The sequence below is a fragment of the Chaetodon auriga genome, chromosome 6 (assembly GCF_051107435.1).
Source record: "Chaetodon auriga isolate fChaAug3 chromosome 6, fChaAug3.hap1, whole genome shotgun sequence".
Taxonomy (NCBI): domain Eukaryota; kingdom Metazoa; phylum Chordata; class Actinopteri; order Chaetodontiformes; family Chaetodontidae; genus Chaetodon; species Chaetodon auriga.
In genome coordinates, this window is record NC_135079.1 from 25,190,084 (window position 1) to 25,216,934 (window position 26,851).

Here is a 26,851-nt window from a genome sequence, read left to right on the forward strand (position 1 = left end):
CTGCAAATGTCCAACTGATCTTTTCCAAGCAGGTAACTCATTTGGAGCGTAGCTATCGTGAGAGCCGGGAGAGGGTGGCGAGCCTGGAGGGAGAGCTCCGAGCAGCCGCGAGCACCGCCACAGAGAGCCAGGGCATGCTGAATGCAGCACAGGATGAGCTGGTAACCTTCAGTGAGGAACTGGCACAGCTCTACCACCACGTCTGTCTGTGCAACAATGAGACACCAAACCGTGTCATGCTGGACTACTACCGCCAGAGCCGCGTCACACGCAGTGGAAGCCTGAAAGGCTCAGACGACCCTCGGGCATTGCTCTCTCCTCGCCTGGCACGACGCCTCGCTGCAGCATCTGCAGCTTGCTCCTCCGAGTCCCCACGCAGTCCCATGGACTCCCCATCCAAAGATGCCCAGCACAATGAGACAACAACCAACACAGGGGATCCTCCATCCTGCCACAGCAGCCCCACCCGCAACCCCACAGGCTCCCCAGTCATCAGCATCTCCCCTTGCCCATCTCCTGTGCCCTCAGAGGCAGGTGGAGACCTGCGGAAGGAGCCCATGAATATCTACAACCTGAACGCCATCATCAGAGACCAGATCAAACACCTCCAGAGGGCTGTAGACCGCTCACTGCAGCTGTCCAGGCAGAGGGCTGCAGCCAGGGAACTGGCGCCTATGCTTGACAAAGACAAGGAGTTGTGCATGGAGGAGATACTCAAACTGAAGTCTCTGCTCAGCACCAAGAGAGAGCAGATAGCCACACTCAGGCTGGTGCTGAAGGCCAATAAACAGGTGAGAAAGACTTCATTCACTATGAATATTTCTTTATAGCTGAAGGAAATGATGCTGTATCTCAGGTAAACCAATCATTTGTTGTTGTTGTTTTTTGCACATATTGCAGACCGCAGAGGTTGCATTGGCAAATCTGAAGAGCAAGTACGAGAATGAAAAGGCAATGGTGACAGAGACCATGATGAAGCTGAGGAACGAGCTGAAGGCTCTGAAAGAAGATGCCGCCACCTTCTCGTCTCTCAGGGCCATGTTTGCCACAAGGTGAGACTGGAAACATGAGGCCGCTAAGCCAGACAAGTGAAATTACAACTTCTAGATAAATAGGGGTTTTTGCATGTGTTGAAATGTCCCACTAAATATTTGTTTCCCGTTATCTCTCTCTCTATAGATGTGATGAGTATGTTACCCAGTTGGATGAGATGCAGAGGCAGTTGGCGGCAGCAGAGGATGAGAAAAAGACATTGAACTCCCTCCTCCGTATGGCCATCCAGCAGAAACTGGCCTTGACCCAACGGCTGGAGGACCTGGAGTTTGACCATGAGCAGACCCACCGTGGTCGCGGCGCTAAAGTGCCCAAGATAAAAAGCAGCCCGCCCAAAGTAAGTCGCAGAGGTGCCTTCACAGCTCCCTCCAGCCCCACCAGACTCCACAGCCCCTCCATTATCACCACCCACACCCCGAACACCTTCCTGAACCTACGTAATCCTCCCTCTGTAGAGCTAACCACCTGTCCGTCCATGTCTGTATGGACCCCAGATACTCTTTCTGAAGCAATCCAGACCTCAGCTATACCTAACATCAGTTACTTTAATTTGTCTCTGAGCACCCCACCCATCATGACAGACCCTGAGTGGCCAACCTTAGAGGTCAGACGACTCATTTATTCAAGACAAGACACAGGCCAATTGTCCCCATCTCACAACACCAGTAGCCCTGTCTCAGTATCTCCCCACCTTCGGCGAAGGCGATGATTCATCATCTCCACACCCAGCACTAATATCTGCTATGTTCAAAGTTCCCAGAAGCCTCTGGAACAAGGTGGGATACAGAGAGGAGGAGAAACTGGTTTCACATGTCTATGATTTGAACATGCAGAAATACTCAGGAAGAAGGAGTTCTGACAGCTTGCTTCATCCTCAAAGCATCTTCAAAAAGGCATTGGACAGTCTTTCTGTTATTGTTTAGGTTGAGAGAAAGTTGGACTGCAGAGAATTTTCTGATGAATACCGTTACAGATTTAATATCAGACATCTTTCTCAGCATCTCAGTAGCTGCTAACATAAAATGTGACATTTTGTATCACTCTAGTCGAGTGCTTCAAAGTGAAAACCAAGCCAAAAAAAAATGGATGCGGCACTGGCTTCAGCATACAGGGGCTCACAGCCCCTCCCTGTGGCAGACTCCATGAGTTACATGTTATGTTTTGGTTTTTTTATTATTATTATTATCACTAAAATGTAAATTACTCTATTCAATTAAGACGATATTTTTAACTATTACATGTTGTAAAATATTTACTCAAGTTCATCCTTGCATGCCTTATTTTGTCTCATCTAAAGTTCTGTCAAAAAGCATTTGACAGGCTTAAAGTGTGTTATATGGTTAATGTGTTGTGCAGAGTAGTATGGAAACCAGTCAGACCTCCTCTCTGTATCTCAGCCTCATATTTTATCGTCTCCAGTTCCCTTTTGTGCTTACCTCACATGTAGTAAATTAAATCCATTTATTCCTCCACTGATGTACCATGCATTGACGAACCTCTCTCGCTGTATTTTGTCCAGCAGGTGGCAGTGTCTGAACACATTTCCATACTCTCTCCTGTCAAATGCTCTTTGACGTCTCTGTCTCCCTTGTCTTACCTCAGATAATCATATATATCATAATCATATGAACAAACAGAATTTAAGTGGAAGTGACAAGCATGGCTGATGTGGACTTGGTGGGTATTCATGACTATGACTGAGCCATGAGCACCAGATGTCCTGAAGTTAACAGGATTGGTCAGCATTGGCACCACTGTGTGTGTCCTTGTCTTTCTGCTTTTAGTGCTGTACAATTCAATACAATATTGAATTTGGGAAGCATGCGGGTGTGCTACTGTGTGTGTGTGTGTGTGTGTGTGTGTGTGTGTGTGTGTGTGTGTGTGAAAAACGTGCACCTCAGTGCTGATTCTCTAGCTGTGCAGAGAATGATCCACAGTATTAGTTACATTCACACCATGCAAACATGTTCTGTAATTGAAATGCAGTAGAAGCAGTCACTTATGTTATCAAGTACTTTCTTCAGCTTCTTCTGCTCAATTGCTCATGTTTCTTCTCTTTCTCTCTACTCTCCCATTCACTGACATTATGCAACACTGATATCCACTGCAGGGAAATCACATTTTTTATCCATGAGGGGAAAAAAAACAAGTAGAACTACATCATGTTAAATATAAGTAAGCATTGTGCTATAATGGCAACATGAGAACAGTATAGCTGGATATAGAGCAGGATCAAACTGGTGCTTGAGTATAAAAATCAGCACTATCCTAGCAGCAAACCAGTGGTAGTTTCTTTGTCTCTGACAAGGCCTTCCCCTCTGTCTTGTCCTCCATGTTTTCTCTGTCCTGTCATCTAACCCTGAGTGTTACCACTCTGTATATCTGTCTAATTTATCAGTCTCTTGTAGATTGTCAGCAGCCTGCTGCCTCAGTATCGTCACTCTCCCCACAACTAAGGCAAGGGAGAGCCTCCTTAGCCCGCAGGTAACAAGCTGTAGAACCTGCTAGTAGTAGGCTCATTCCGTTCTATCTATCTGTCTGTCTGTCTGTCTGTCTGTCTGTCTGTCTGTCTGTCTGTCTGTTACACACCACAAAATTTCTGTTGTAGCTAATCACATTCTATTTAATGCACATAGACATTTGACATATTTTTATAGTTGCACACCTGCTGTTTCTGTATAAGTTAAATGGCTGTGCATGCTGTCACTTTACATAAAGTGGTTATGAACCGGTTCTTATGACTGAGACCTTTGTATTGCATAAATAATGAATAAACACCTCTCACTGGGCAATGGAATTGTTTTTCACTTTTCGTGTACAGTGTTGCATGGTGTTTTTTTATACATGCTTTTACTGTATAAAAGTCTAGTTTCAAAGTTCAAGATTAAGCTTGGATGTACAGTTTTCTCTCTTACAGACTTTTTTCATGCCAGACATGTTGACAAGCGTGATCAGTAACGATGGAAGTGTCACATGAAGCCATGCCAGTCAGCTAGTAGCTGTAATTATTATTAGAATTAGCCACACCTGATTTTGACAAGACATCCACTGCGAAGGATTTCACTAAATCCAGTCACTAACATGTTGCCAGTGATTTGAGTTTACCAACAGACTGGGCAACAAGTTGAGCACCTTTATTTTTGTCAGTGAACTGAGACATTCATACAAGGCAAGTAGGAAACTGCTGACAGATCTAAGGCCACGTTTGGTTTCAGTAGTGTCCTTGTTAGTCTTTCTCTCCAACTCTACTTTGTTGTGTCAAAGTTCTCACCAAATACTTTATCTTGAAGTATGATGTGAACAGCCCTTCCCTGGTCTCTGGAGTGGCTTTTTGGGATATATGTGTATACGCTTTCTTGCCAAACATTAGATGAGAAGATTGATACCATTCTCATGTATTAGCTTTGCACAAAGATTGGAAACTGGGCCAAACAAAAGCGACCTGCCAGCACCTCAAAACAATAAACGCGTCATGTTTAGTTTGAGAAGTCTGTATAAAAGTGAAAGAAATTATGAGGGGCTTATATGCTGGACTATTTCTTGGCCATGCACAGTAACTTCCTGGAGATTCCACTGAAGACAAGACTACAGGATGTGAACTTCACACAGATTTGTTATCTTTTGACTAAGCTGGGCTAGTTCCTCCCTGTTTCCAGTCTTAGTGCTAAACTAAGCTAACTGGCTGCAGGCAATAGCTTTATATTTAGCATACAGACATGACAGTAGTGTCACTCTTCTCATTTCTACAGTCAGCAAGAAATCAAACAGTAGGTGTATTTCCCAAAAAGTTGAACTTTTCGTTTAGGAAATCCATGTTATTCCCTCGTCACATTTTTCTTTTGTGTAGCTTTATTCTTTCGAGAACTGCTGCCCTCTCCTGATTGTCAGTGTGTTTTACTCTTATTCATTCTGTTCTCCTGTCTTTCTGTATTCTTACAGTCCTAAATTTTTGGCAGACCTCCAGGAACACCACACTGTCCTGTCCAGCAGCAGTAGTCCTCTCTCCCACTGCGACCCTCGTAACTGTCTGGCCCAGCAGCCCCAGCCCCCCGGCACCTAACCATGCTGCTCCAGTCCAGGCCCCGGCCTCGGTCTGGAAGGAGCCATGCAGAGGCACTCAAAGACAGGGGTTCCCAGAGATTTACTCCCCAACCTAGCAGTCAAACCTGGTGCTTACTGAAGTCTGTGACCCCACCCTAAGCTCTACATGGTCCGGTCCTCGGCATGCCGGTTACCTTGGTCGCAGAAGAAGAGCAGAATGCTGTCCTCTTCTCTGGAAGTGACATCCTGTCCTGGAAATGACTGAACTGAGGCACAGAATGCCAGAGTGACACAGGAATCTTTTCCATTATTCCTATTAGTATTTATTTATAATTTATTTACTCTATTGATTGTTTATTTATTTTAAGTTTCTAAGATATTTATTAATGAAATGTTTTTTCTGTGTTTGTCGGTCAGTCTTCAAGATGGAAATCAAAAGGTGTTTAACTGCTGCGGTGAAGACAACCCAAAGCAGAACTTTGACATCGCAAAAGGTCTTTCTGGTCTAGACAAGGGTTTAAGACTTGCCTAACAATACCATATGGCATTTGAAATGTTAGATTTTGTCAGTATAATAATCCAAAAATATGTATGTCATTTTTACATAGAAGTACACTGGGTTTGACATTGCAAACAGACTAACAAAGGTAAACATTTTATTACAAGGAAATGACTTCTTGTGGTGGTGATGGGTGATTTCAACTACCTTTCTAACGTCACTAGTCTTTCTTGGGATGCTTGTGTGTTTTTTTATACAAAGATTTTTTTTTTTGCAAATCATGTGCATAAAGACTATTTTATACCTTCTATTATTATTATTATTATTATTATTTCTTTTTACAGCAGACTCTAGTAATGGTTGTGTCTGTGATGTAGCTCAGATCTCTTCAGAGGCTGGGATAGATGCGAGGCTGAGTGTTTGAGATCAGGACTAGGGCTGTTGGCCTGGGTTTTTGCCTTTTGAATTGCACAAGTTTAAGTGACCATGGAGTGAACTGACCTCCATCTTTTTAACTTTAGTTAAGAACAGAGGATTCCCCAAGGTGTGCCTCTTCTAGAGTTACCGTCTCTTTCATTGTACTCACACCATAAAGTATTCTCTGTCTTCTCTGTGAGCTTGTGTCAGTCACAACCCCAGAAAACTGTTGTTATGACCCTTAGTTTCTCCTGCAATGACCATGACAGAAATGTCAATCAAATTGACATTATCAGTATCAGTATCCTTCCTGCTACACTTGTCACCCTAAAATCTCCATGTTTAGCTTTTTCTACATGCTTTCTCCAAACTGTATGCAGTACTGTCCAAGCACAATTATTCAATATGCATTATAGCAATACAGTAGCATCTGATCTGATCTGATTAAGACTAAGATTTACTAAATCTTTCAACCATTTCTGTCACCATTAACTAACCAGCAGGTTGACAAGAAAGGTAAGACAGCAGGAGTCCCCAACTTTCTCAGAATACAATGGGGACACAGTTAAAGCACGACTATCAATTTCCTTTAACACAATCTAGATACGGTTTCTTTTTGAAACACTGTATTGATCACAGAGGAATGGGGCAAAGTCAAACTGAGATGGATGTAAGGTGTGGCGCTGCATTATTAAAGTCCCATCTCTCTGTCTTTTTGCCCTCATAAGGTCTTTAATGTTAATGCTCTCCTCACTGCACTGAATACATCCGTTTGCCATATGGATATGAAACAGATCAACTGAAACCACATAGTAACATAGTGTTGTAATGGCAATGAATGACTTCTCTGTGTATACATTTGTTGGATTTGTCTTTGGTAACTGTAGATCGTTGCTTTTGCAGCTACAGAGTGATGAAAACATTTGCTGTCCAAAAGCAGACTCTGAACCCATGCAGGCTCATCGGTGACTGAACTCTCTTGGTTTGTTTGCTAAACAGAGCAGCGGATGGGGAGAGACTAATTCAATGAAAGAAAGAAAGCTGGTTTAAAAAGAATGGTGGTTGTATGCTGTACTAAAGAAGGTTTTACAGTTTCTCCACAATTTAAAAAAGTATATAATTGGGTTCACAAGTAAATAAAAGACCTGTCCTTGGATTTGTATGTGACTTTGTCTTTGCGTCTTTTTCTCTGTCTCATCATTTTATTCAAGTTGACAGAAATGAACTTTCTGCCTCTGGAGTCAGGACCTGTGTCGATGCATCTACATAGACAACATGCAGTAGATTCAAATGTTAACGAGACAAGGTCGACGCCTTCTGTGTGTCTGGACCGTGCATGGTCCATGTGCTAAATTGTGGCCAAATTGTAGTACAGATCAGAGTCTATAAAGCAAAGTCCTGGATACTTAATGTTCATCTGACATTTGTTTAATGGTCCCAGTAGCAGAGAGAGCGCCAAGCACTCTGAGTACCACACTGGATATTTGACTTCCTCACAAGCAGTCACACCTCCTCCACTCTGGTGCTCTAGAGCCCACCAGGGCTGTGTGCTTACCCCCCTTCTCTTCATGATATACACCCACAAAAGCAATCCCCAACATAGAGAGACCTCTGTTGTGGAGTTTGAAGACCACACAATCATCATCGGCCACATTTCAGACATCAATGAGAATTCATATTGCACATAAAATCAACAATGCAGGGTGGTGCACAGAAAACAAAGTGCTAAATGTCAGCAAAACCAAGGAGCTGACAGTTGATTTAGAAAAAAGGCGATAAAGACACAGAACCCTGTTTACGTCAGTGGAGCTGAGGTGGAACTGAGCATCAGAGGTATCAGTGAGTCAATGCTGACCCTGCTGCTGTGTGGCAAGAAGTGTCCTCTGCTGTACCAACAGACTACATAGCAGCTTCTTAAGAGTCCTCAATTCCTCCTCTGTAAATAATAATAAAATCGTTTTTTCTTGTGTAGCTTAAAGGGATCATAGCTTGCAATTCATTGTGTAACCCTGTGTTGTAGAATGGCAAATAAATGAACTTTAAATGGTGTAATGTGCGTTCTTAAAGTGTTCTGAAGTAGCATACCACATGTTAAACTACATTTCAGTCAAAAATGTTATAAATGCAGTTGCAATGACAAAAGTTTCCACTTACATCTAAAGAAGAAAATTCCTTACATGGGTAGTTTCCTCACCGGCCCCTCTTGTGATAGTGAACAGATTCAGCCCTCAGCTGGTTTGTACCGCTGAAAGTCCTCTAATATCAAATACTTCTCAGTCTCAGTTATCCAGGTAACCATGATGAGGTCACATGCTGTGCTTTCTGCAGGAGCTTGTCCGTAATATATTATATGGACCATGTATGAAGTGCCAAAACCCATCCAGTGAAACAGACGCTAAAAACGGAATAATATTTAAAATTACTGGAAAATAAGAATAATGAGTGTCCCAAATGTGATAAATTTGACCAATCACAAAGGTTAGATCTTGATAACTTTGTAACCTTACATCTTATAATATATAATATTTTTGTGACTTCATTAATAAAGATTTTGATCTATTATCTCTCAGCATCTCAAAATGTAATTCATTCATAATTCCTAATTCGTAAATCATAAATATGGCTTACTGTTCTATAAATTTGAGTACATCATAAATAAAAATTAATGATGACTTAAGTGAGTTACAGTATCTCTGTCTGTGTACAGTATCTCCATTAATGATCATTCTGGCCAACAGTATGGGTATTGTCTGGATGTACTGAGGTCCGCGCCACCACTGCGCACTGAGGGGAGAGAGAGGCGCGGCTTGGGAGACAACCCCATCATGTTGACAGATCAGAGAAAAGTGGGTGATGTGGACGCACTGACACACATGTGGAGCTGTAAACCAACCTGAGGTGTATCTTCAGTGGTTTGTTACTTATTGACCTATTCACAGGCGCACATGGGCTGCCGCCGCACCACTGGACGCGGTGCTGAGATTTGGAGTGCGTTTTAAATGCTTATTTCCGGTCACTTTGAATGCGCTTTACTGTAGCCTCTCAATGCTGGAGCGGTCGCTGCCTCCCAGAAGAATGGACGGCTTTAACAGAGTCGCTTTTCGCAGAAAACAGCGCAGTATGGAGCTTGCGGAAGCAGGTGAGTGTTGGAGTGCCAAGGCACCACTTTCATAACTAAAACAAATGTGCTCTTAAAAACTATTGCAAGAGTTTCAGGGATCCTCCCGTGCGGTGGTCGTTGGTACCATGGTCTCAACATACTGTGAACGACTGCCCCTGAGTTAGACATCAGCTCTCACTTGCTGAGTTTTTCAAGTCTCACTGTACATGCGGACTCATTTTTCCACCTCTGACCTGTTACTGTATACTTGAATCCTTATGGAAACTTCCTATAGTGCATTCTCCTGTGCAGCTCTGCTTTAAAGCATGAGTAAAATTCTTTTGAAATCAATGATCTTAGGTTTATTACAGACTGTAACATCTTTCAATGGCTTGCTGGTGAGTCAGTTTTATGACTTCTTGGCTGTTGCAGGTCTTGTATTAGCCATCGTGTGTTTTTGTCCGTGTGGTTGGGAAAGCATGGAAAGGACAGACTTAAACACACCTACATTAGAGCCCTTGTTTACACACCAACCTTGACTTACTGGCTGCTCAGCAGGTATGAAGGTTTCAAAGGCAAGTCCCAGCCTGTTGTGTAACCATCTACATGCTGGAGGGCACATTTTTTCATTCTGATAAACACCACTTCATTAGTAGTCCTCAAACTTTGTCTGGTCAGGATGCAGCTCTCAGGAACGTGCACAGATAAGTCTTCTGGTATTTTCCTCTGCAGTTATGTATTTCAGTCTTATAGCCTGATCAAAAACAAGTCTTGGGATCTGTTTCCATGCAGGCTTCCAGATGGCTCCTTGCAGAGCTGTAGTCTGCCGGCTGTAATTGTCAGTTGGCCCAGGCTTTGGTCCAATTGAGGAATCTTTCTTTCAAACATGCATCAAAATACATGTCAGCACTCCTGCAGTGTGTACTGCCTGGGCATGACCCAGTGAGACAGGCGGCGCCCTCCTGGCTTCGTCTTACCTTGCAAATCTGAGACTGAGTGCTGGGGCAAACATGCGGCGGTGGATATTGCTGTGTGCTTGCAGTTTGATGTGAACTTTGTACTGTGGTTTATTGGTGCCATCATTAAGACCAGTCAAGATGTCTTCAGCTCATAAGGTGGTGCCAGCAGTCAGCTCCAGTCACACGTCTCAGGTAATGAGCTGAAGGTCAGGAAGTGAGGTAACAATTACAATTCCCAGTTATCTTTCAGTGAGTCACTGGGTGTCTGCAATACTGGAGTCAAATTTCTATACATTCTATTCATCATATTCTTCCCCCACTATTGCACAATGTTCCCAGCTTTGGTAATTTCCTGTGCATTATTGAGTGCCTTATGCTTCATACTTATCTGCTTTGGCCAGTAAAAAACAAGAAAATATGCAGGAGGACTGAGGTTCATGTACGGTAGTATATAACGCAAATTTCAGATAATACCTGTGATTGCTTAACTCTGTTAGAAAGGCTGTTTTCTTCAGATGCTTCATTAGATTTATGTTTTCTGTCATAGATGTCCACCTCCTTCACAGCTCCAGAAACCATTTCCTCTCGTCATCATCCCATTTACTTTTGCTCCTCCGTCTAAATGGAAGTCCCACTGTCTCATTACTGTGCCAAGCATGTCTGTCGTGCTGTTTTTGTAGAAGTCAGACAGGCCTTGACATGAACTGTGGTTGATTTTAGAAAGTGAAAGCACTGAACAGAACAAATCAGTCTAACTTGATTTCCCCTGTCACAGTTAATGTCACTACTTCCATTTGACTGGGTTCCAATATAACTTAATGATCCAGCATTTTTATCGTGGCTGGCTGATCCTGCATTTCTTGGACCACGGATAAGATTTCAATACAGGCCCAGTTTTACCGTTATAATGATCTGTCATGCTCTGTTATTTCGCCGCTGTCTATTGTGATCTATTCTTCCTGCAAAAATGGTTGGAAAGCAACAAGTCATTAAGTCTGTTGTCCTTTCAACCTTCTCATCTTTGAATGTGTTGGTTCATGCAAATGTGCAGAATGAATATAAACACTATACTCTCTTTGGATGCCACCACAGGCTTCAACAAGGCTCATTTGTTTCTGTCTCTCTTGTGTGTGTGAAGTCGAGTTTACAATAAGCAGAAATAATCTGCTTTCTCTGAAAGAAATAAACATGTAGTGTGTGTCTTTGAGTGAAATTTGTCTTGTGTTTGTAGCACAAATAGCCTGGGAGCATGTAGGTTTGGACTGGTGCTGCTGTGGGGACAGCTGTGTTGCTCTCCAACAATGAAGCTGTTTGTTTTCTAACTGCTAGGATAGAAGCAGTGGGACCGTATGAATCAGATGCTCTGTGGCCTGCTAGCCTGATGCCTCTGGTATTGTTTTGCTGCACTGGTGCCCATTCAGCCTGATCTGAACCCCCTCACTGTCCTCTGCTGGCTTTAGGCAATAGTTCCCTTGTGCAGCTCAGTTCATGATGGCTTAAAGATGATTACTTTTTATATGCCATGCATTGCTGTAGCACATCAATATAAACTACCAATAAATCATAGCTGTGTTCAAATGTAATTGTATGCTATTCTAAATTCAGTAATTACTATTCTATAAACAGGCTTTATCATTAATACAAAAAGTAGCTTATTATGAAGTCATGGGAAAACGAGCTATTTCAGTAAAGCAGCACTAATCAGTATTTTTATTATGACATTTAAAAAAATTGCAACATAATGTCAAAGGTGTTGTTTATAGTGACAAACCACAGAGCATTATCCTCAAACTCTGCAGATTGAGGATAATGCGTTTTTAGTGTCTTTCAGATCATTGTTTGGGTTTTCCATCCACACCTTTACTATTCTGGTTCAGTCTCACTGCTTGATTCCAGAAACAGCAGCCACCTGTTCTCCGTAAAAAGCTGTGATAAAGCCCGCTGTACACTACCTGCCCAGCAGCAAACAGCAGACAGACATGGATAGCGACTAGCTGGTGAACACAGTGGAGCATTTAGCAGCTAAAGAGCCAGATATTTCTCCCAGGTTAGTTGGCAGAGCTAAAGGTAGAGTGAGTATTGGACATGCATTTGACTAGACACAGCTAGCACATGCTCATGTTGCTCTGCATCTGCTGGATGTGCAGATAGGCAGGTTTTTGTGAGCAAGTTGTTTTTACAGTTTATAGTCTGAAATCAATTAGTGTGTGTTAATACATTCAAATATCACATTTAAACTGGACAATTTTATTTGTTATGAGAGGGTAGCTAGAAAAAGCAATAGACCATTTTTTAGTTATAACACATTATTATGAAATAAATGTTGATTGCACAACATAATAATGATACCATCTGTGTTTCGACTGGTTCCTTATAAGCGTTGGTTTCACTACAGTTTTGTCTGAGTGAGATCTCCTGGGAAAATGAAGGCTGACTGATGACCCAGTCTGCCAGTGTTTCTATCTGCTTTCATGTCTCCATTATAGACTGAATGAGTGAATGAATGAACTCTTTTTCCCTAATGTTTTCTTCTACTCCATCTCTAGCCCCTGCCAGCCCCTGCTGTAGTTAGAAGCAATACTCAAATTATCTTATTGCTCCATATAGTTATGACACTTTGGCTACATTCAGCAATGCACAGTTACTTCATTCAGAGTTTACTCTGTGTCTAGTGGAGATGTCTCAGCGTGTGTGTGTGTGTGTGTGTGTGTGAAGGTGTGGAGAAGGTTATTTGCTCAGTTGATAGAGTGGGTGTGACTGGCACTCAGCAGGAAATGGTTAATAAATGTGTGAGTTGGTGTAATGTTCCACAGCAGTTGCACACACCTGCTCTCACCAACACCAGTATTTTGGGTCAAGTTTGACGGGCCCCACTTTTCAAATGTTCCAGTAGGTGGAGGTAAATGCCCAGAAATGGCTCACCCATCGACTTCATGCACAGTGTGAGAGGTGGACACGTTCAGACTCATGTATGTCTTTACAACAAAGCAACCATCCACATGCTCACTGTCCCAGCAGGAAACTGTGCTGTTGTTCCCAAATCAATTGGAAAACAATCAGCAGATATCAGATTTGTTAGATCGTCTCTATAAAACCAAGAGTTCCTTTTATTTGAAAGCAGCTTGTCATGCTTTTGCTCTTTTGATTATTTCATTTTGACTCATTGATATATGATATTTTTAGAAAAACAGAAAATTGTAAGACTAGTATAACATCTAACTGGGGGGGAGGGGGCGGGGGGAGGGGACTATGAGAGAGGAAACTAACAATGAGCTGCTTTTAGATTGTTTGAATGGAACGTGTAAAAATTCTCCAGAAAAAGGGTGGGTAGGAACAAAGTCTGCTGACAAATCCTTTGTGGATATGCACCTGTATGTGTCACATACCATCCAAGACCTTGTTGTCTAATGGAATTTTTTTTTCTTCCAAACCGATCCGCTGGGTTTATTACTCTGAGTCAGGACAAACATGAAACACTGTCACTGTCCACGAGCCTGAATCCCAGTATATTACGTCAACAAGGGCCTGCTGTGTTTTTTCTATTCCAGCCAGGGTTTCCTGACTGCAGTGTGTGCCGTTTCCCCCTCCTGACTGGCATTGTTAGCCTCTTCCCAGAAAACTACTGTGCTCTCTTGTTACCTTAAAGCTCAGTTTGAGCTCAGAACAGGAGAACTCAGACCTTCAGCACTGGCCTGCAGGACCAAGAAGGACTTTGAGGAAGTAACTTTACAGAGAGGAAGATCAGAGATAATTGTGCAACCCAACCTTTTTTTTCTCACCTTTGCGAAATTAAGGATATCCCATTTGCAAGAGGACAGAAGTATGTGACGTTGTTGTGGCTGGACGACTCGTCTTCCTCCACAGTGATGTCTGTCTGCTCTTCAGCAGTAGAGTAGAGAAGATCTCGGCATAGCGTCCTGTCAGGGGGTCTCTTCTGCATGTTTGTTCACTGGATGAGGTAGAGGAAGGAAGGGGAGAAAGTACTAAGAAGAGGTTTATTTTAGACCAGCTTTTCATACACCTCACTTTGTTTGTTTACTCATTATTTTGTGGCGTGTCCGCCGGCGTGGACACAGCATGGACTGCCTGGCCGCTGGTTACTGGAGGCTACGACTCAGGCACATTGCCTCGGGTAGGTGATCCTTGCAAGCTGGACAACACAGTGAGGATGAACACTGGCAATGGCTAAATAAATATATTAGGAGGAGATCTTGGGTCGGTATTTCCTTTTTTTTTTTTTTTTTCAAAATAAAAGACACTGAACTGACAATGAAGCGACGGCGCAAATACTGGTTTTGGGGCCGGAAAGGTAAAAACGCAAAGATGTGTCTGCTCTGCTGTTATGGTAAGATTTGGCTTTATACTGAAAAATCAAGGATGGGTTGATGTTAAATGCTAAAAATCATTCTGGATAAATGAAGAAAAGTGTTCTGCCCATCCACACAAATATCATCTGTGACTCATCTCTCATTACCAGAAGACATTCCCTTGACTTGTTCTATACCTGAGGCTCTGTCATCCTTGTTTGACTGGCATTAAGTTAATATTTACCACCAGCGAGTAGGATCCATTTTGTAATGTTATCATCTGGCTGCTCTCCCACATACACCATTTATGTACCACTCTGCTGATGTGTTGCTGTTCTCTCTGACTGTGTGGATTCTTAGAAGTGCTACGGCTGCACAAAACATGAGAAAATTATCTGTAGTATACGTCTGAAAATCTTATCAGGTTTGCTCGCAGCCAGTGACTTAGCAACATGAGTGTTTGGTAAATGCACTTGTTTCAGTGCTTGCAGATACAGTGAATGTACTTGGAGTGAGTGTGTTCACTGAGCCACAGCATTGGTCTCCATGTGGATCGGCCTGCCACTGTGGCGCAATAGAGTGTGAGGGAGCATTTAAATGCACCATGCTAGAAAAAAAGACAGTGTTGTTCTCAGAGGCCTGGGAACCGTTTCCCCCTCTTAAGACCCTCTTCCAACCACTCTGGTCTTTTGGCAACATCCCTGATGGCTCATTACCCAACTGCATTTGTGTTGTGTGTGTTAATATGCACCATAGTAGGGCAATGAAAGTGTGAGTGTGTGTGCTGTAACAGTGCAGCCCCTCAACTGTTCACCTTTCCTCCTGGTGGTGTGTATTGTTGGTGCGCCTGGTTGAGTCACCCTTATTTAAGAACAGAGAAGAGGAAACACTGTGAGGCATTCTGCTTTCATTCTCACTGGCAGGAAGGAAAAGGCTGGGAACACCAGCAGGGCCAGCTCCTTTCACCACGCTCATTGTTTCAACGTGGGAGAGGGTGTCACTAGCAGGAGTAACACGGTTTGTCACTATCAGCGCTTATACACTCATATGTTTGGACTAGCATTTGGTCTACTTTTGCATAAGTCTTCAACAGGTAGTTCCAGCAGTTTGGGAAAGTCAAGTATTGTTCCGTGGTCTTGTAGATAATGATATACTGGAGAGGTTAAAGCTTCTGTTAGCAGTAATACGCAGTAATACTTTGGTATTGACATTTTCAAGCAGAGCTCTACTACACACCATTATCTTATCACAGATGTAAAGGTATGTGTACAGTTTATGCTGGCTGATAAATAACAAGAAAATTAGGTGTCTGTATTGTGTAGGACATTGGCAGGACCTATAATCATAATATTTTCCTATACCTCAATTACATAATAATATTTTAACAGTTGCTATTGGTGCTTCAGTATCTAATCAACATAATGAATGGGGATATTGTCTCTTATTATTAGAAATTAGGGTACAAATTCTCTATAAACTGTAAAACTAATTAGCCCAGAAAGGTATCTCATTACTGTTCAATCTGTCATTAAATTTCGTAGACATGGGTAGTCTCCAGAGGATGATACCTAATGCTTCTGATGACTTCCTGACTTTTCATCCATCACTGCTTTCATGTAAACAGGACCTGGACCTTGTCCAGGACAAGGTATGTTGAAAAAATACTGAGGAGACATTTGCTGTGGACTTTCATGGTGCCTACAAACTCAATGTTTTTAATGACCCCTTTGATTTTTTTCTGTAGCATCACAATCAGGCCAAACCTTTGCCATATACACAAGAAATTTCAGACTTGACACGTGAAACATATTCAAGCTCCCCAGTGGACAACTCCTTTCCATTTGGGACATTCAATGACAAATAAACACAAATTTTGAATGTGATATGTTTCATAATCTAACATGCGGAATTTGTTGTTGAGGGGATTCCCAGTGAGACTGTACACAGTTTACTTCCTTCTAAAATTTGTATATTGTATCATGAACCCTGAAGGCTGGTTGTTCTGAACATGGTTACTTATTCATTTCCCATGTGACTTCCTTGAGTGTGCTCCACAACTCTAAAGGAGCTTAACCTTCAGATTCAACCACACAGTATGTTCCAACAAGGATGTTGTGGATGCCTGAGTCTGGAGGCAAAACTAGAAAGTCAGGTAGTCAGGTGAAGATGATGACGATGATGAACTAAATATAATGGCGTTGTTTGTTTGCACTTTCCCTCACTCTCCTACTGCAGGTGCCTCCTTGAAGACAGTCTTTTTCTTTCTTTCTTCCATCATCTGTTTTTCTCTGTTGGTATTTAGTCTTTTTGCCAGCTTCTCTCTCTGTTTCACTCTCTGCATTGATCCACAGTCCTCCTGGCATTCCTGAGCCCTGACATCATGCTCAGATTGTTTTACTGGCTATGGACAGAACAGATACATGCTCACACACACTAACAGATGCCTTGACAAATGTATTTGTGACTGAGATACACATTGGACATAAACTCATGCATATATGTAATAATGATGAGAATAATTTATACAGCACTCAACCATAATACCCAAAGAGCTTCAGTGAAGGGAGAGCCTATTCAGGAATTCTCCTGTGTGGGCACCCATACACATTCAAATAAACTCTATTTACAAGCCAGACTAACTGAAATGAATAATGCCTACAATATGGTACTTAGTCACTTCAAATGCTGGCAGTGAGAGGAGTGCATTGCATCAATCTGGTGACCTTCTCTGCAAGCAAACACAAGTAACAAGAGCCTAGAGCTGAGTGATCAGAGCAATGTACCTGATGTGTGGGCTGTCAGCAGTGGATGTACTGTGATAGCTGGGCAGTGTTTCAGGATCGCAGCCTGTAACGTACTTACCCAGCGCATACACCAAAGGAATGTTTCACAAGCCTTAGACTGGATTTTTTTCCTGTGGTTCTGACCCACTGACAAGGTTACAAAGGAGACAAAAGATATATGGATTTTTTTTATGTATATTGGATATAGGTTTAGCAAAGATGACCATATGTACTGAGATACAATAGACATTTGCCAACCATATGAGATTTTTTCCATACCATCCATGCTGATGAAGCTATACCTTTAACATATCAGGCTGTATTTGACCATTGTGGATAACATTAATGTGAGGAAGTACCTTCATTGTCATGTATTTAATTCATAGGATTAGCCAGAAACAGACAATCCCATGTGGTTATTATATCTGTTTAAGAATTTATCGGATGATGTACAGGCCATCTCTGGTCAGATGGCTTCATGTAACCTGTTATGTAGACTGAGTCTACCTGAGGGCTTGTTGTCACCAGAACAGTGCAGTTTCTTGTTGTTACATCTATCAGGGGCAAAAATGAGAGAGTAGCTCATTACAGCCAGAGGTTCAGGTCACTGTTCCATTGTCATGTATGTTTTCAGGTCAATAGTGGACTTGTTTTCTTAAGTGTGATTCTGCTTATAGTGTTACCTGCAGTAATCAGTGCTTATCAACTAATTGTGGCAACTCCTTAATATTATGAAACCCAATGTCAGCGCAGTACAAAAGTATGAATTGCTAGTCTGTAATTGTGTGGCGTCTCATATTGCCTGTTATCAGTGAGAACAGAGCACCCGATCAGCTCCATCTGCTGACATGTGATTGCTTTGTTAGGGAGTTAAATAATGTAAAGTGGGACACGTTCGATTCTGTTAGCCAGGACGTGCGCAGAATATTTGTTCAGGCAGGCTGAGTAGAAAGGTGAGTACATGCAGGAGCTTGCACTAAGTCCATACAGTAACTTCACACAGAACTTACAGTAGTTTACCAAGACAGCTGAATCACTAATAGATGATAATAGTCATATATGATTGCAATGGCACTTGACTTGATAAACCAGCCCCGTGTAGGGCATGTGTGTGTTACGTGCACATATGCACACACACACACACACACACACACACACACACACACACACACACACACACACAGATTTGGTCACAGATCCATTCCCAAACATGAAAATAATGAAGCACTTATCGCTCTCAGTGATCGTTAACTGTTCATTCAGGGTGGATTAATGTGGGATTTATTCTGTGTGTTTACTGTGAGAAAAGATGAGAAAGATAAGGTGGATACTGAAAGCAACCAAGCGTCTTCTGTGCTGCGACGGTTTTCAAAAGCTCTCGCTAAACTAATTGTTTAATCAATTTGGTGTCTAGATAAACGCTATTGTCTGCGAGTGTTATTATCTGTCTTGCAGTGCTTCTCAGGACCGACTGCACAGCCAGCGTTGGTTTTAGCAGGCTGTCGGTTGTTTTAGGCACAGATTGACAGCAGGGATGGCATGGCGGTGTGTGTGCCAGGCTGATTACGGGAACCGATCCAAGGTGGGTTTGTGCCTGTGTTGTGGGGGCAGATGCTGGCGTGTTGCTAGCAGTGCCCTCATGACAGATGTGCCCTGTCACTGCAGAGATGGAGCTTCAGCCTGTGTACCTTGTTTGCTGTGTCTTTGTAGCTTTTGTTCCTGTATGTGTGTGTGTCTATGAATGTGTGTGTCTGCAGACAATACCCATCATTTATCACTGACCTTCATAATGTGCGTGGTGCACCGGGAGAAGGAGAGAGTCAATGAAAACAGCGAGGGCTCAAATACTGCGCATGCATGGCAAATGTATGTGTGTGTGGTTGTGTGCACATGTGCATGAATTTTAAGTGATGTGGGTTAATTAATGATGTGTGTGGGAGGCCCATGGTTCAATGCTTATAGAGATATAGTGGGTAATGGCCCAGAGCCATGCTGGTCTCCACCCTTCTCCCCTTTTCTCAGGCCAAGGAGAGAAGAAAGAGGTGGAGGGTGGAAGGAGGGATGGAGTAGAGTGGTAGGTGGATGTGATGGAGAGGCAGGGGAGGTTGTGAGGGGGGAGGGAAATGCCAGCTGCAGTGGTAAGGAGGTGTAGAAAAGTGTGAGGTGGCTGCTGTTTGTGTCTGTGATGAGTGGGAGGAAAGAAGTGTGGCGTGAGAAAGGAAAGGACAGGAGAATATGCACATGGATTATGTTGTTACATGCTTGAAAGCAGGGTACAAAATATGAAAAAGGCTATTTACAATGCACAGAGATGAGGTTTCAAAAGGCAGCCGCAACAATCAAATTTGAATCCTTTAAACTCAAATTGAAATGAAGGTGTTTCTTTTCAGCCAAACACTACTGACACAGCTCAGAAATGCTGAACTGTCTGAGCAGTTTGGACATGTTCTTTTCTGTATATTGACTATATCCAGGAGGGAATTGTTTAAAATCTCACATAGACATCCTGAAATGTTGTCATCTAAGGCTTTAGTTTCTTTGGACCTTTAAAAGTGCCTTTAAAACAGCACTAATCAATGTCTGTATATCAACAATGGGTCCAGGTATTTTGTGTAATGTCAGAGGGGTATCTCATAGTGATGAACCCATCATCCGACCCTGCAGCTGCCTTCAGTTCTATGGAGCATTTTAGCGTCTTTCAGCTTGTTGCTTCAGTTTTGCTTTTTGGTTCACTCTCATTAAACCTGTAACCTGCAGCAGTATGCAGATGTTTTCAGCAACAAAAGCTCTGCTGAGGCCACTGTACACTTCCTGCTCACCACCAAACATTGGACAGACACAGTAAGAGGGTCTTTGGGGACACATCTGCCATATCAGCTTTATTCAGCGAAAACATGTCAATGTTGTGTTGACAGCTTGTTCCACTGCCCCCAAGTATGCAAAATAAATCAATGAATGCAGCTTTAGTTTTACATGTGTTTGATTGATCTTGGCTGTTGATATTTTGTTCCTTTTTACAGTTTACTTCTTTTAGAGTTGTAATACATTTAGCGATAATACAATTTCAATTGGATTGTGCACACAGTGTGAGATTTGATACACAGAATTTACTTAAAGAATCAGCTATCTGTATTAACTCTTTGACATTATGAAAGCCAATATCAGCACAGAATATAATATAGAATAGAATATATAAACAGAATTGAATCAATATTGTTTTGACTTGCTACACCCACATTATTAAGTATGCATTATCTTAATAGTCACCCATAATGCAGTGTTAAAACGATTGGCTGAAGCCATTGAAAAGGAAATGGTCTGGAAAGAGTAGATAGTAGAAACACTTGAGTGAAGGAGAGAGGGAGGCAGGAAAGAGACCAAAACCCTAAATTAAATAACTGTTATGTCGTCCCTCGAGCTTGATCCCACAATGACACTCAATTTACACAATTCATTGGACTGTTTCTTGTTTAATCTACTCTGCTAATTTGCTGGAGGGCAATCTGACTACCATCTCCATAAAAGGAGTAATTTCAGAAATTCCATAAGGATCACAAAAATAATAGCCTTGATCCATATCTAGGAAACGCCCATTGCCCAAAACATTTCTAATTAAAGGGTAATCACTTGTCTGAAGATAGTAACCTCCTCACATCCTGAGGATGTGAGATCTGTCTGACGGTAAGGGGCAGGACTCCAAAAAATGAAATGATTGTAAGACTAAGCTGAATGATTGAATGCATTGATTCCCTCATTATGTTTACTTGATTTTATGAGCATCATTTTAAAAATGCTTAAATTCAATTATAGCTCCATCTAAGTTCAGACTGCTGCTAAGTGAGAGATAAAACTTTCCTCTGTGCTTCCAGTGCATTCACACTGCACGTTGAGACATGTGAGAGATTCAGGGTCACCAAGTGTGAAGAGGAGAGTTTGGTTCTGGGAGAAGCGAGGTGCATAAAACGCCCAACATGGTGGTTTTACATGATGTGCTTCATTACCTTTGAATTTTATCTGGATATCAACAGAGGGAGTTTTTAAATTAGGTAGAGTTTGTGCATGCATATGTGCATGGAGAGACGCAGAAAGGATTCTTAAAGCTGACGTTCACAGCATGTGACAACAGATTGATCTGCGGTTGCAAAGCAGCAAGTATGGCTTATCTGCCACCAAGCAGCATGTGTGTTAAGTGTTTGATTGCATTTCTCAGTGTGTATTTATGAGATAGAGTCTGTTTCTGCTTTCATTTGTCTGCATCCTTGTGTGTGTGCTGTGTACACGCTCTGCATGAACTGAAAAATGGATTTGTGGCTTGTCATCATGACGGTAATGCCTTTATGCCTGTGGTCGTATTGCATATTGTGTGGAGAATACTTAAACAGGCCCATCACTCATGTATGGAGGGTTTTAAGGGCTGAAACTAAATATATAAATAGGTAAATAATTAAATAACGATTATTGAATAAAAATTGAAAATAATAACAATTAAAGATTCCTGTAATTTAATGCTTGTACATGTGTGTATGTATGTTTGTGTATAAATATATATCTGTTCCGCTACAACAACATATCTTCCATTGTAGCACACAACATTTCATTAAGATCCGCACCAGGCGCTGCCATCTCGAATTAGGCGAAGGTAGTAGATTTAAGTTCACCTACCAGTCACAGGGCAGAGTCAGTTCCCTGACTTTTGATGGATGAAGCTGACAGATTTATTCATTTTGCTTTACACTATGGATAAATGAAAGTGTATTTCTGAATAAATAACAACAATCAGAAACAGATCAATAAGTGTGTGAATAAGTAAATAAGTTAATATATGAATGAAAAAATACACAAAATTTCTCATTTAATTCATGATTTATTTGTTTGTGGTGACAATCAAACAATAAATTATATAATAATTTATTTATTCATGTATTTCAGCATGTTGTTATCTAATTATAGATTTATTCAATTATTTAAGCATTTTAATAATAATGTAATTATATCTTTGCATATTCAGTTTTGGCTCTCAAAACCCTCCATAGGCACTCAGTCATAGAGATCAAAGTACTCCAGTCCCACTATAATGATCTTCTGAGTGCACATAAGTTTGAGTGATGCTGATATTCCTTTTGTTTTCTTTCAGGTTGCTTACTGACTCTGCAAATCTCGGACTGCTTTGATTTTTACAAGCAGAAATTATTGCCATTTTTTTAAGATGCATGGTAATGCTTTTCAAAAATAACCAACACATACATTTTTTTTGTCTGTTTTCTCCACTGTATCCAAAACAGACTAAACTGAACTGAGAATCTTGTGTGCAATGGCAGCGTCAGTTCTTATTATATAACTTTAATGTGGTGATGTTGTTAGCATCCAACACTGGACACAGTGTTTCAGGGCCTAATTAAGCACTACATTTACTGTCCTGACCAAAAGTGAGATGTGAGGATATTAAAGGGAACCAGCCAACACACTCAGCGTAACATGTATCCTAATGTACTGTCCCTGTCAGCTTTCAACCTAATTGGTCCTAATTGAGTTAAACATTTGCAGGATTTCTGGAACATTAGTGAGGCTGTTGCACAGTAGGAGCTGAGAGTAAATCAGTGCGTATCTTCAGTGTGTTATAGTCTATCTGTAGTAATAGAAGCAGGATCCGCAACTTTCTATCCACTGTTTTCATCCAAACCATATAATCTCAAACAAAGCATCACATGATCCACACATGACATCATAACACGTAAACTTGCTAATCTGCTGAGCATGATTTAGCTCCCACACATCAACAGACATACTACTAAAACTGTCTTTTTGGAACTTGCGCTTTTGGATTTTTATGTTTTTTTAGATTTACACTTGACATATACAGAATTACATGAATAAGAATGCCATTATTTGGTTTGTAGGGTTGATCAAAATGAAACATGGTGACTTCCTCAACAAACATCTCACAAGCGCTCTATGACGAGCCTGCAAAGCATTACCAGTGTTGGACAGTAAGGCATCACTTAGTAACTCGCTACAGTTATGTGACTACTTTTGTCAGTAATGAGTAGTGTAATTTAAAATTCAGTAATTACATTACACTTACTGATCCCAGGAAAAGCACAGCTGTTGACTGTCTTAGTGGGAGCTTGTGTATTCTTGGCAGTGGGGCTGGAGGTGTGGAGGCCTGGCTCAGACAGCAGGGGGCCCTAGGCAAGACTTTTCAGTGGCCCTCCTTACTTTCCCTAGAGCCGAGAACTATGAGAACAATATATATAACTATGGCGTATAAAACTATTACTTGTTTTATGATCACAACTTGACAACCCTTTGATATTGTAGCCAACTAACAAAATGTGGCAAGAACATTCCTGCCAGTGTAATCCAGAGAGTAGGCATAATCCTCTCATGACATTAATACACTATAGACACATTTGTAGCAAACATGCCCTCATTCAATAGACATTCATTAAAAATTATGCTCTGAACACACAAAACACAACAATCACCCACAGGCTAACAATCAGTAATTATTAGCAGTGCATGTAATGAGTTAGAGGAAACTTCATCAGTGGCAAACACTTTGTAAAATACCTAAAGCCCAACTTTTACTCTCTGCCTTCATTCCCTTCATTCGTATTTTGGCAGTGTTAGATAGAGACTTGCCGTTGTAGATGCCACCATATGTTTTTTTCTTTTCTTTCTTTTTTAACATCATTTAACAATGTCATGTCATATTTTGGCAACAGAATGGTTGATTAGTCAGTTGCTGTAGCATGTGTGCCAATCAAATCCATCCACTGGCATCTACTGGTTGACATGGTGCCCCCCCCCCCCCCCCCCCCCCGTTCAGAGAGATGTTGATTGGCTTGACATGATCTTTTAAGTCGGGTGTCTGGCATCCCCAACATTAGACATATCGGTTCACCTTCAGCACTTTTGAGGTGCTGCTGGCAGTCGCTCACCGAGGCTAAGCTAATGTTTGCTGCTGCATCTTCAAACAGAATGTCTAGTTTTCTGTTTTTACTTGTGTTAAATATGTGACAAACAAGCTCACTTTTATGAGTAGTAATTAGTTCATTTCTTCATAATTGATTGAAGTTGAAGCACTGACCATTGCACCCCACATTAAAATGTGGGGTGTTTTAATGTTTTAAAGACATTAATTTTTAAGAATTAATTTTTAAGAATTTTTAAGAATTGTCTTAATTTTTAAGACAAAATTTAATGTGTTTTAATGTTTTAAAGACATTAAAATGTGTTTTAATGTCTGTGTTCACCATGGAATCAAACTGATAATTGAACCTTGTCTTCTTATACTGATTGTCTAACTTGATCCAGCAAGGAGTCTTCTGGATCCTTCTGCCTTTTGTTTGAATTTCTTTACTTTCCTGTTGTTAATTAATGGCAGATTTTTAACTGTTGCTGTTATGGGTCCTAAAAATCCATTAGGTGCATGAACCCTCTAGCCTCAGAGCTTGAATGTACGTTGTTGTGTGGGTGTGTGAGTATGACTGTGGCCTCTGTGATCCTAAAGCAGTAAAACTGACATGTTGGTGGTAATGGCTCTGCATGAACTAGCCAGCAAGAAACTGAGTGAACAGTTATTTCTGTAGCACCCTGATTTCCTGCCTGTGGTTTACACACACTTCCAGTCCTCAGAGACACACATACCGCTGTTGATGGTGAGGTCTGCCTATAGTTATTGCTCTCTCAGCCCTCAGGTCACTAATTATTGTGTTGTGTAATGAAGTCTGCACATACTCACAGCATGTATCAAGGTGTGTGTGAGACTAAGTTTGTGTATATGCTGTCGTTTCATCTAACTTCAGAAGGATTTCATTTTAATGAGCACCTGTGTAAAGGGTTAACGAGGGTGTGTTGAATCATAGCACAGAGAGTTACCAGCCACACACTGAATTTCTAGCTACGGTAAAACATAAGAAATTGAGAAGTGAGATGAAAAAGTGGAGAGATGGAGATCAATAAGAAAGAACTGGTTAAAAAGGGAGGATTCGAGCGTGAGGTAAGACAGAAGTGATGGCCTGTGGCCTAAACTCACTTTTATTTTATATTATTTATTCATAACACATTTGGGCTACCAAAACACTTAAATATATCTGAACACTTGGATATATCTGGCCTACTTTTAAGCTGAGACTTCTAGTTCCTCTGCACATCAGGTCTGATCACTCAAATATATTGATCACTTATCAGGATTGTATTTAAAACAGGACTATTGTTTTTTTAATAAACAACAACTACATTTGCTCTTTGCACACTGGAATATCTGACTGTATCTGCAGGTTATTCATCTTCTGTATGCTATGCTTCATCTTCACCTTATTTATAACCGAACTACCAGTCAGTAATCTCACTTATCCATTCACGACTGTTTCTGCTTCTTTATCTTGGTGTCATCATAGTGGTATTCATGTACTTGTTGTTATGGTAGTTGTTATCTCTATATTTGTATCGAGTGTCATTTTATCTGTCTACATCTTGTCACTGTATTCGAATGTGTCTGTCTGCTACACCGATATAATGTCCCTCTGGGGATTACTTAATGATCTATCTATCCATCTATCTATCATTCTGTTTATCTAATCTGCCTTACCAATCCATCTATGATGCAATGACAAAGAGGAGAATAGAAAGGAGGTCAGGACTGTGATGGCTGCCAGGCAGAGGTGGACAGAATGAAGCTTCTTGACAGTTTCTTTTCATCTGAGTGCCTGAGGTGTGACTGTGCAATGTATTCAGCCAAAAGCATGTTTCCTCACACAAGTTGTGAAAGTAACACGTCTCTCTGTGTGTTCCTGTAACACTTATCGGTGTCTGTAGGTCATATATTTTCACAGACAGGTTTGGCAATATGACAACAACTGAGTGCTCTTCCTCATCATGTCAACAGAGATCTGCCAGCTCTGTGCTCCACCGTATTCCAGACTGTTTCTTTATTGATCCCAATTTGGGAAATTATTCTGTTGCAGTAGCAATTTAAACATACAGACAAACGCAAAAATATATAGAACAATTGTTTAAAAATGTAACAAAATATATAAACAGGAATAACAGCAGTTTGTGAAAAATGTAACTAAGAACTTGTACTGATGACCACAGTTTTTAGTGATAATGGACTTTGAGGTAGGAGATTCGAATAGCAATACTTCTACTGGTAAAAACTGCTACATAAAAAGGTATTTATGTGAAATTCACTTGTGGTGTTTTTATTCTTTTACCTCAGCTAGAGGCTCAAAAGATGCAGCTTATCTGGTGATGACCAACCTTCCTCTCAATGCTCTCATGGTTCACGACTGTCCTGTTCCAAGCGTCCATGTCTTCATTGTCCCTGGAGTCAGAATCCCAGTTGGGGCTCGCACTATTTTCCCTGTTGTCAAACTGGCCTCTGTTGGTCTCTGAGGCTGTGCTCGGTCCTCAGCCTTATTCTGTTGACCGTGGTAGAAACACCAACAATCCCCTGGTCCCCTGAGCTCTCAGTCCAGACAGACTGCTGTTAGCTGATAGGGCGACTAGCTGCAAGGCTAACTGAGCTGACTATCTTATGGCAGCCAGTAGCTAAAGATAGCTACGGCAGCAAGTATAGTGAGCAGCAGTAGTGGTTATTCTGGTGATATGCTGCCCCCTATTTGTTTAGAGTGACCTTCAACAGGTGGCCAGTTCGAACACATTGTACCTTTAAGTGACTCTCTGTG

The 26,851-nt window shown here is 41.4% G+C and overlaps 2 protein-coding genes across 9 annotated transcripts in view; both read left to right on the forward strand.

Moving 5' to 3' along the window:
- The window catches only part of bicd1a (bicaudal D homolog 1a), a 36,038-nt gene extending 28,862 nt beyond the window's left edge, over positions 1-7,176 (forward strand). The window contains exons 6-10 of one of the 8 annotated variants that reach the window (XM_076732890.1): positions 30-791; positions 901-1,052; positions 1,180-1,390; positions 3,462-3,537; positions 4,993-7,176. In XM_076732890.1, coding sequence (XP_076589005.1) covers positions 30-791; positions 901-1,052; positions 1,180-1,390; positions 3,462-3,509 — 1,173 coding nt within the window. In that variant the 3' untranslated portion in view covers positions 3,510-3,537; positions 4,993-7,176. Of the gene's footprint in view, positions 1-29; positions 792-900; positions 1,053-1,179; positions 2,128-3,451; positions 3,538-4,992 lie in introns of those variants that run through there. The other 7 variants (XM_076732888.1, XM_076732889.1, XM_076732891.1 and 4 more) reach the window with 7 other exon arrangements.
- A 1,879-nt stretch (positions 7,177-9,055) lies between these two features.
- The window catches only part of fgd4a (FYVE, RhoGEF and PH domain containing 4a), a 53,214-nt gene continuing 35,418 nt past the window's right edge, over positions 9,056-26,851 (forward strand). The window contains exon 1 of the mRNA XM_076732526.1: positions 9,056-9,149. Coding sequence (XP_076588641.1) covers positions 9,056-9,149 — 94 coding nt within the window. The remainder of the gene's footprint in view (positions 9,150-26,851) is intronic.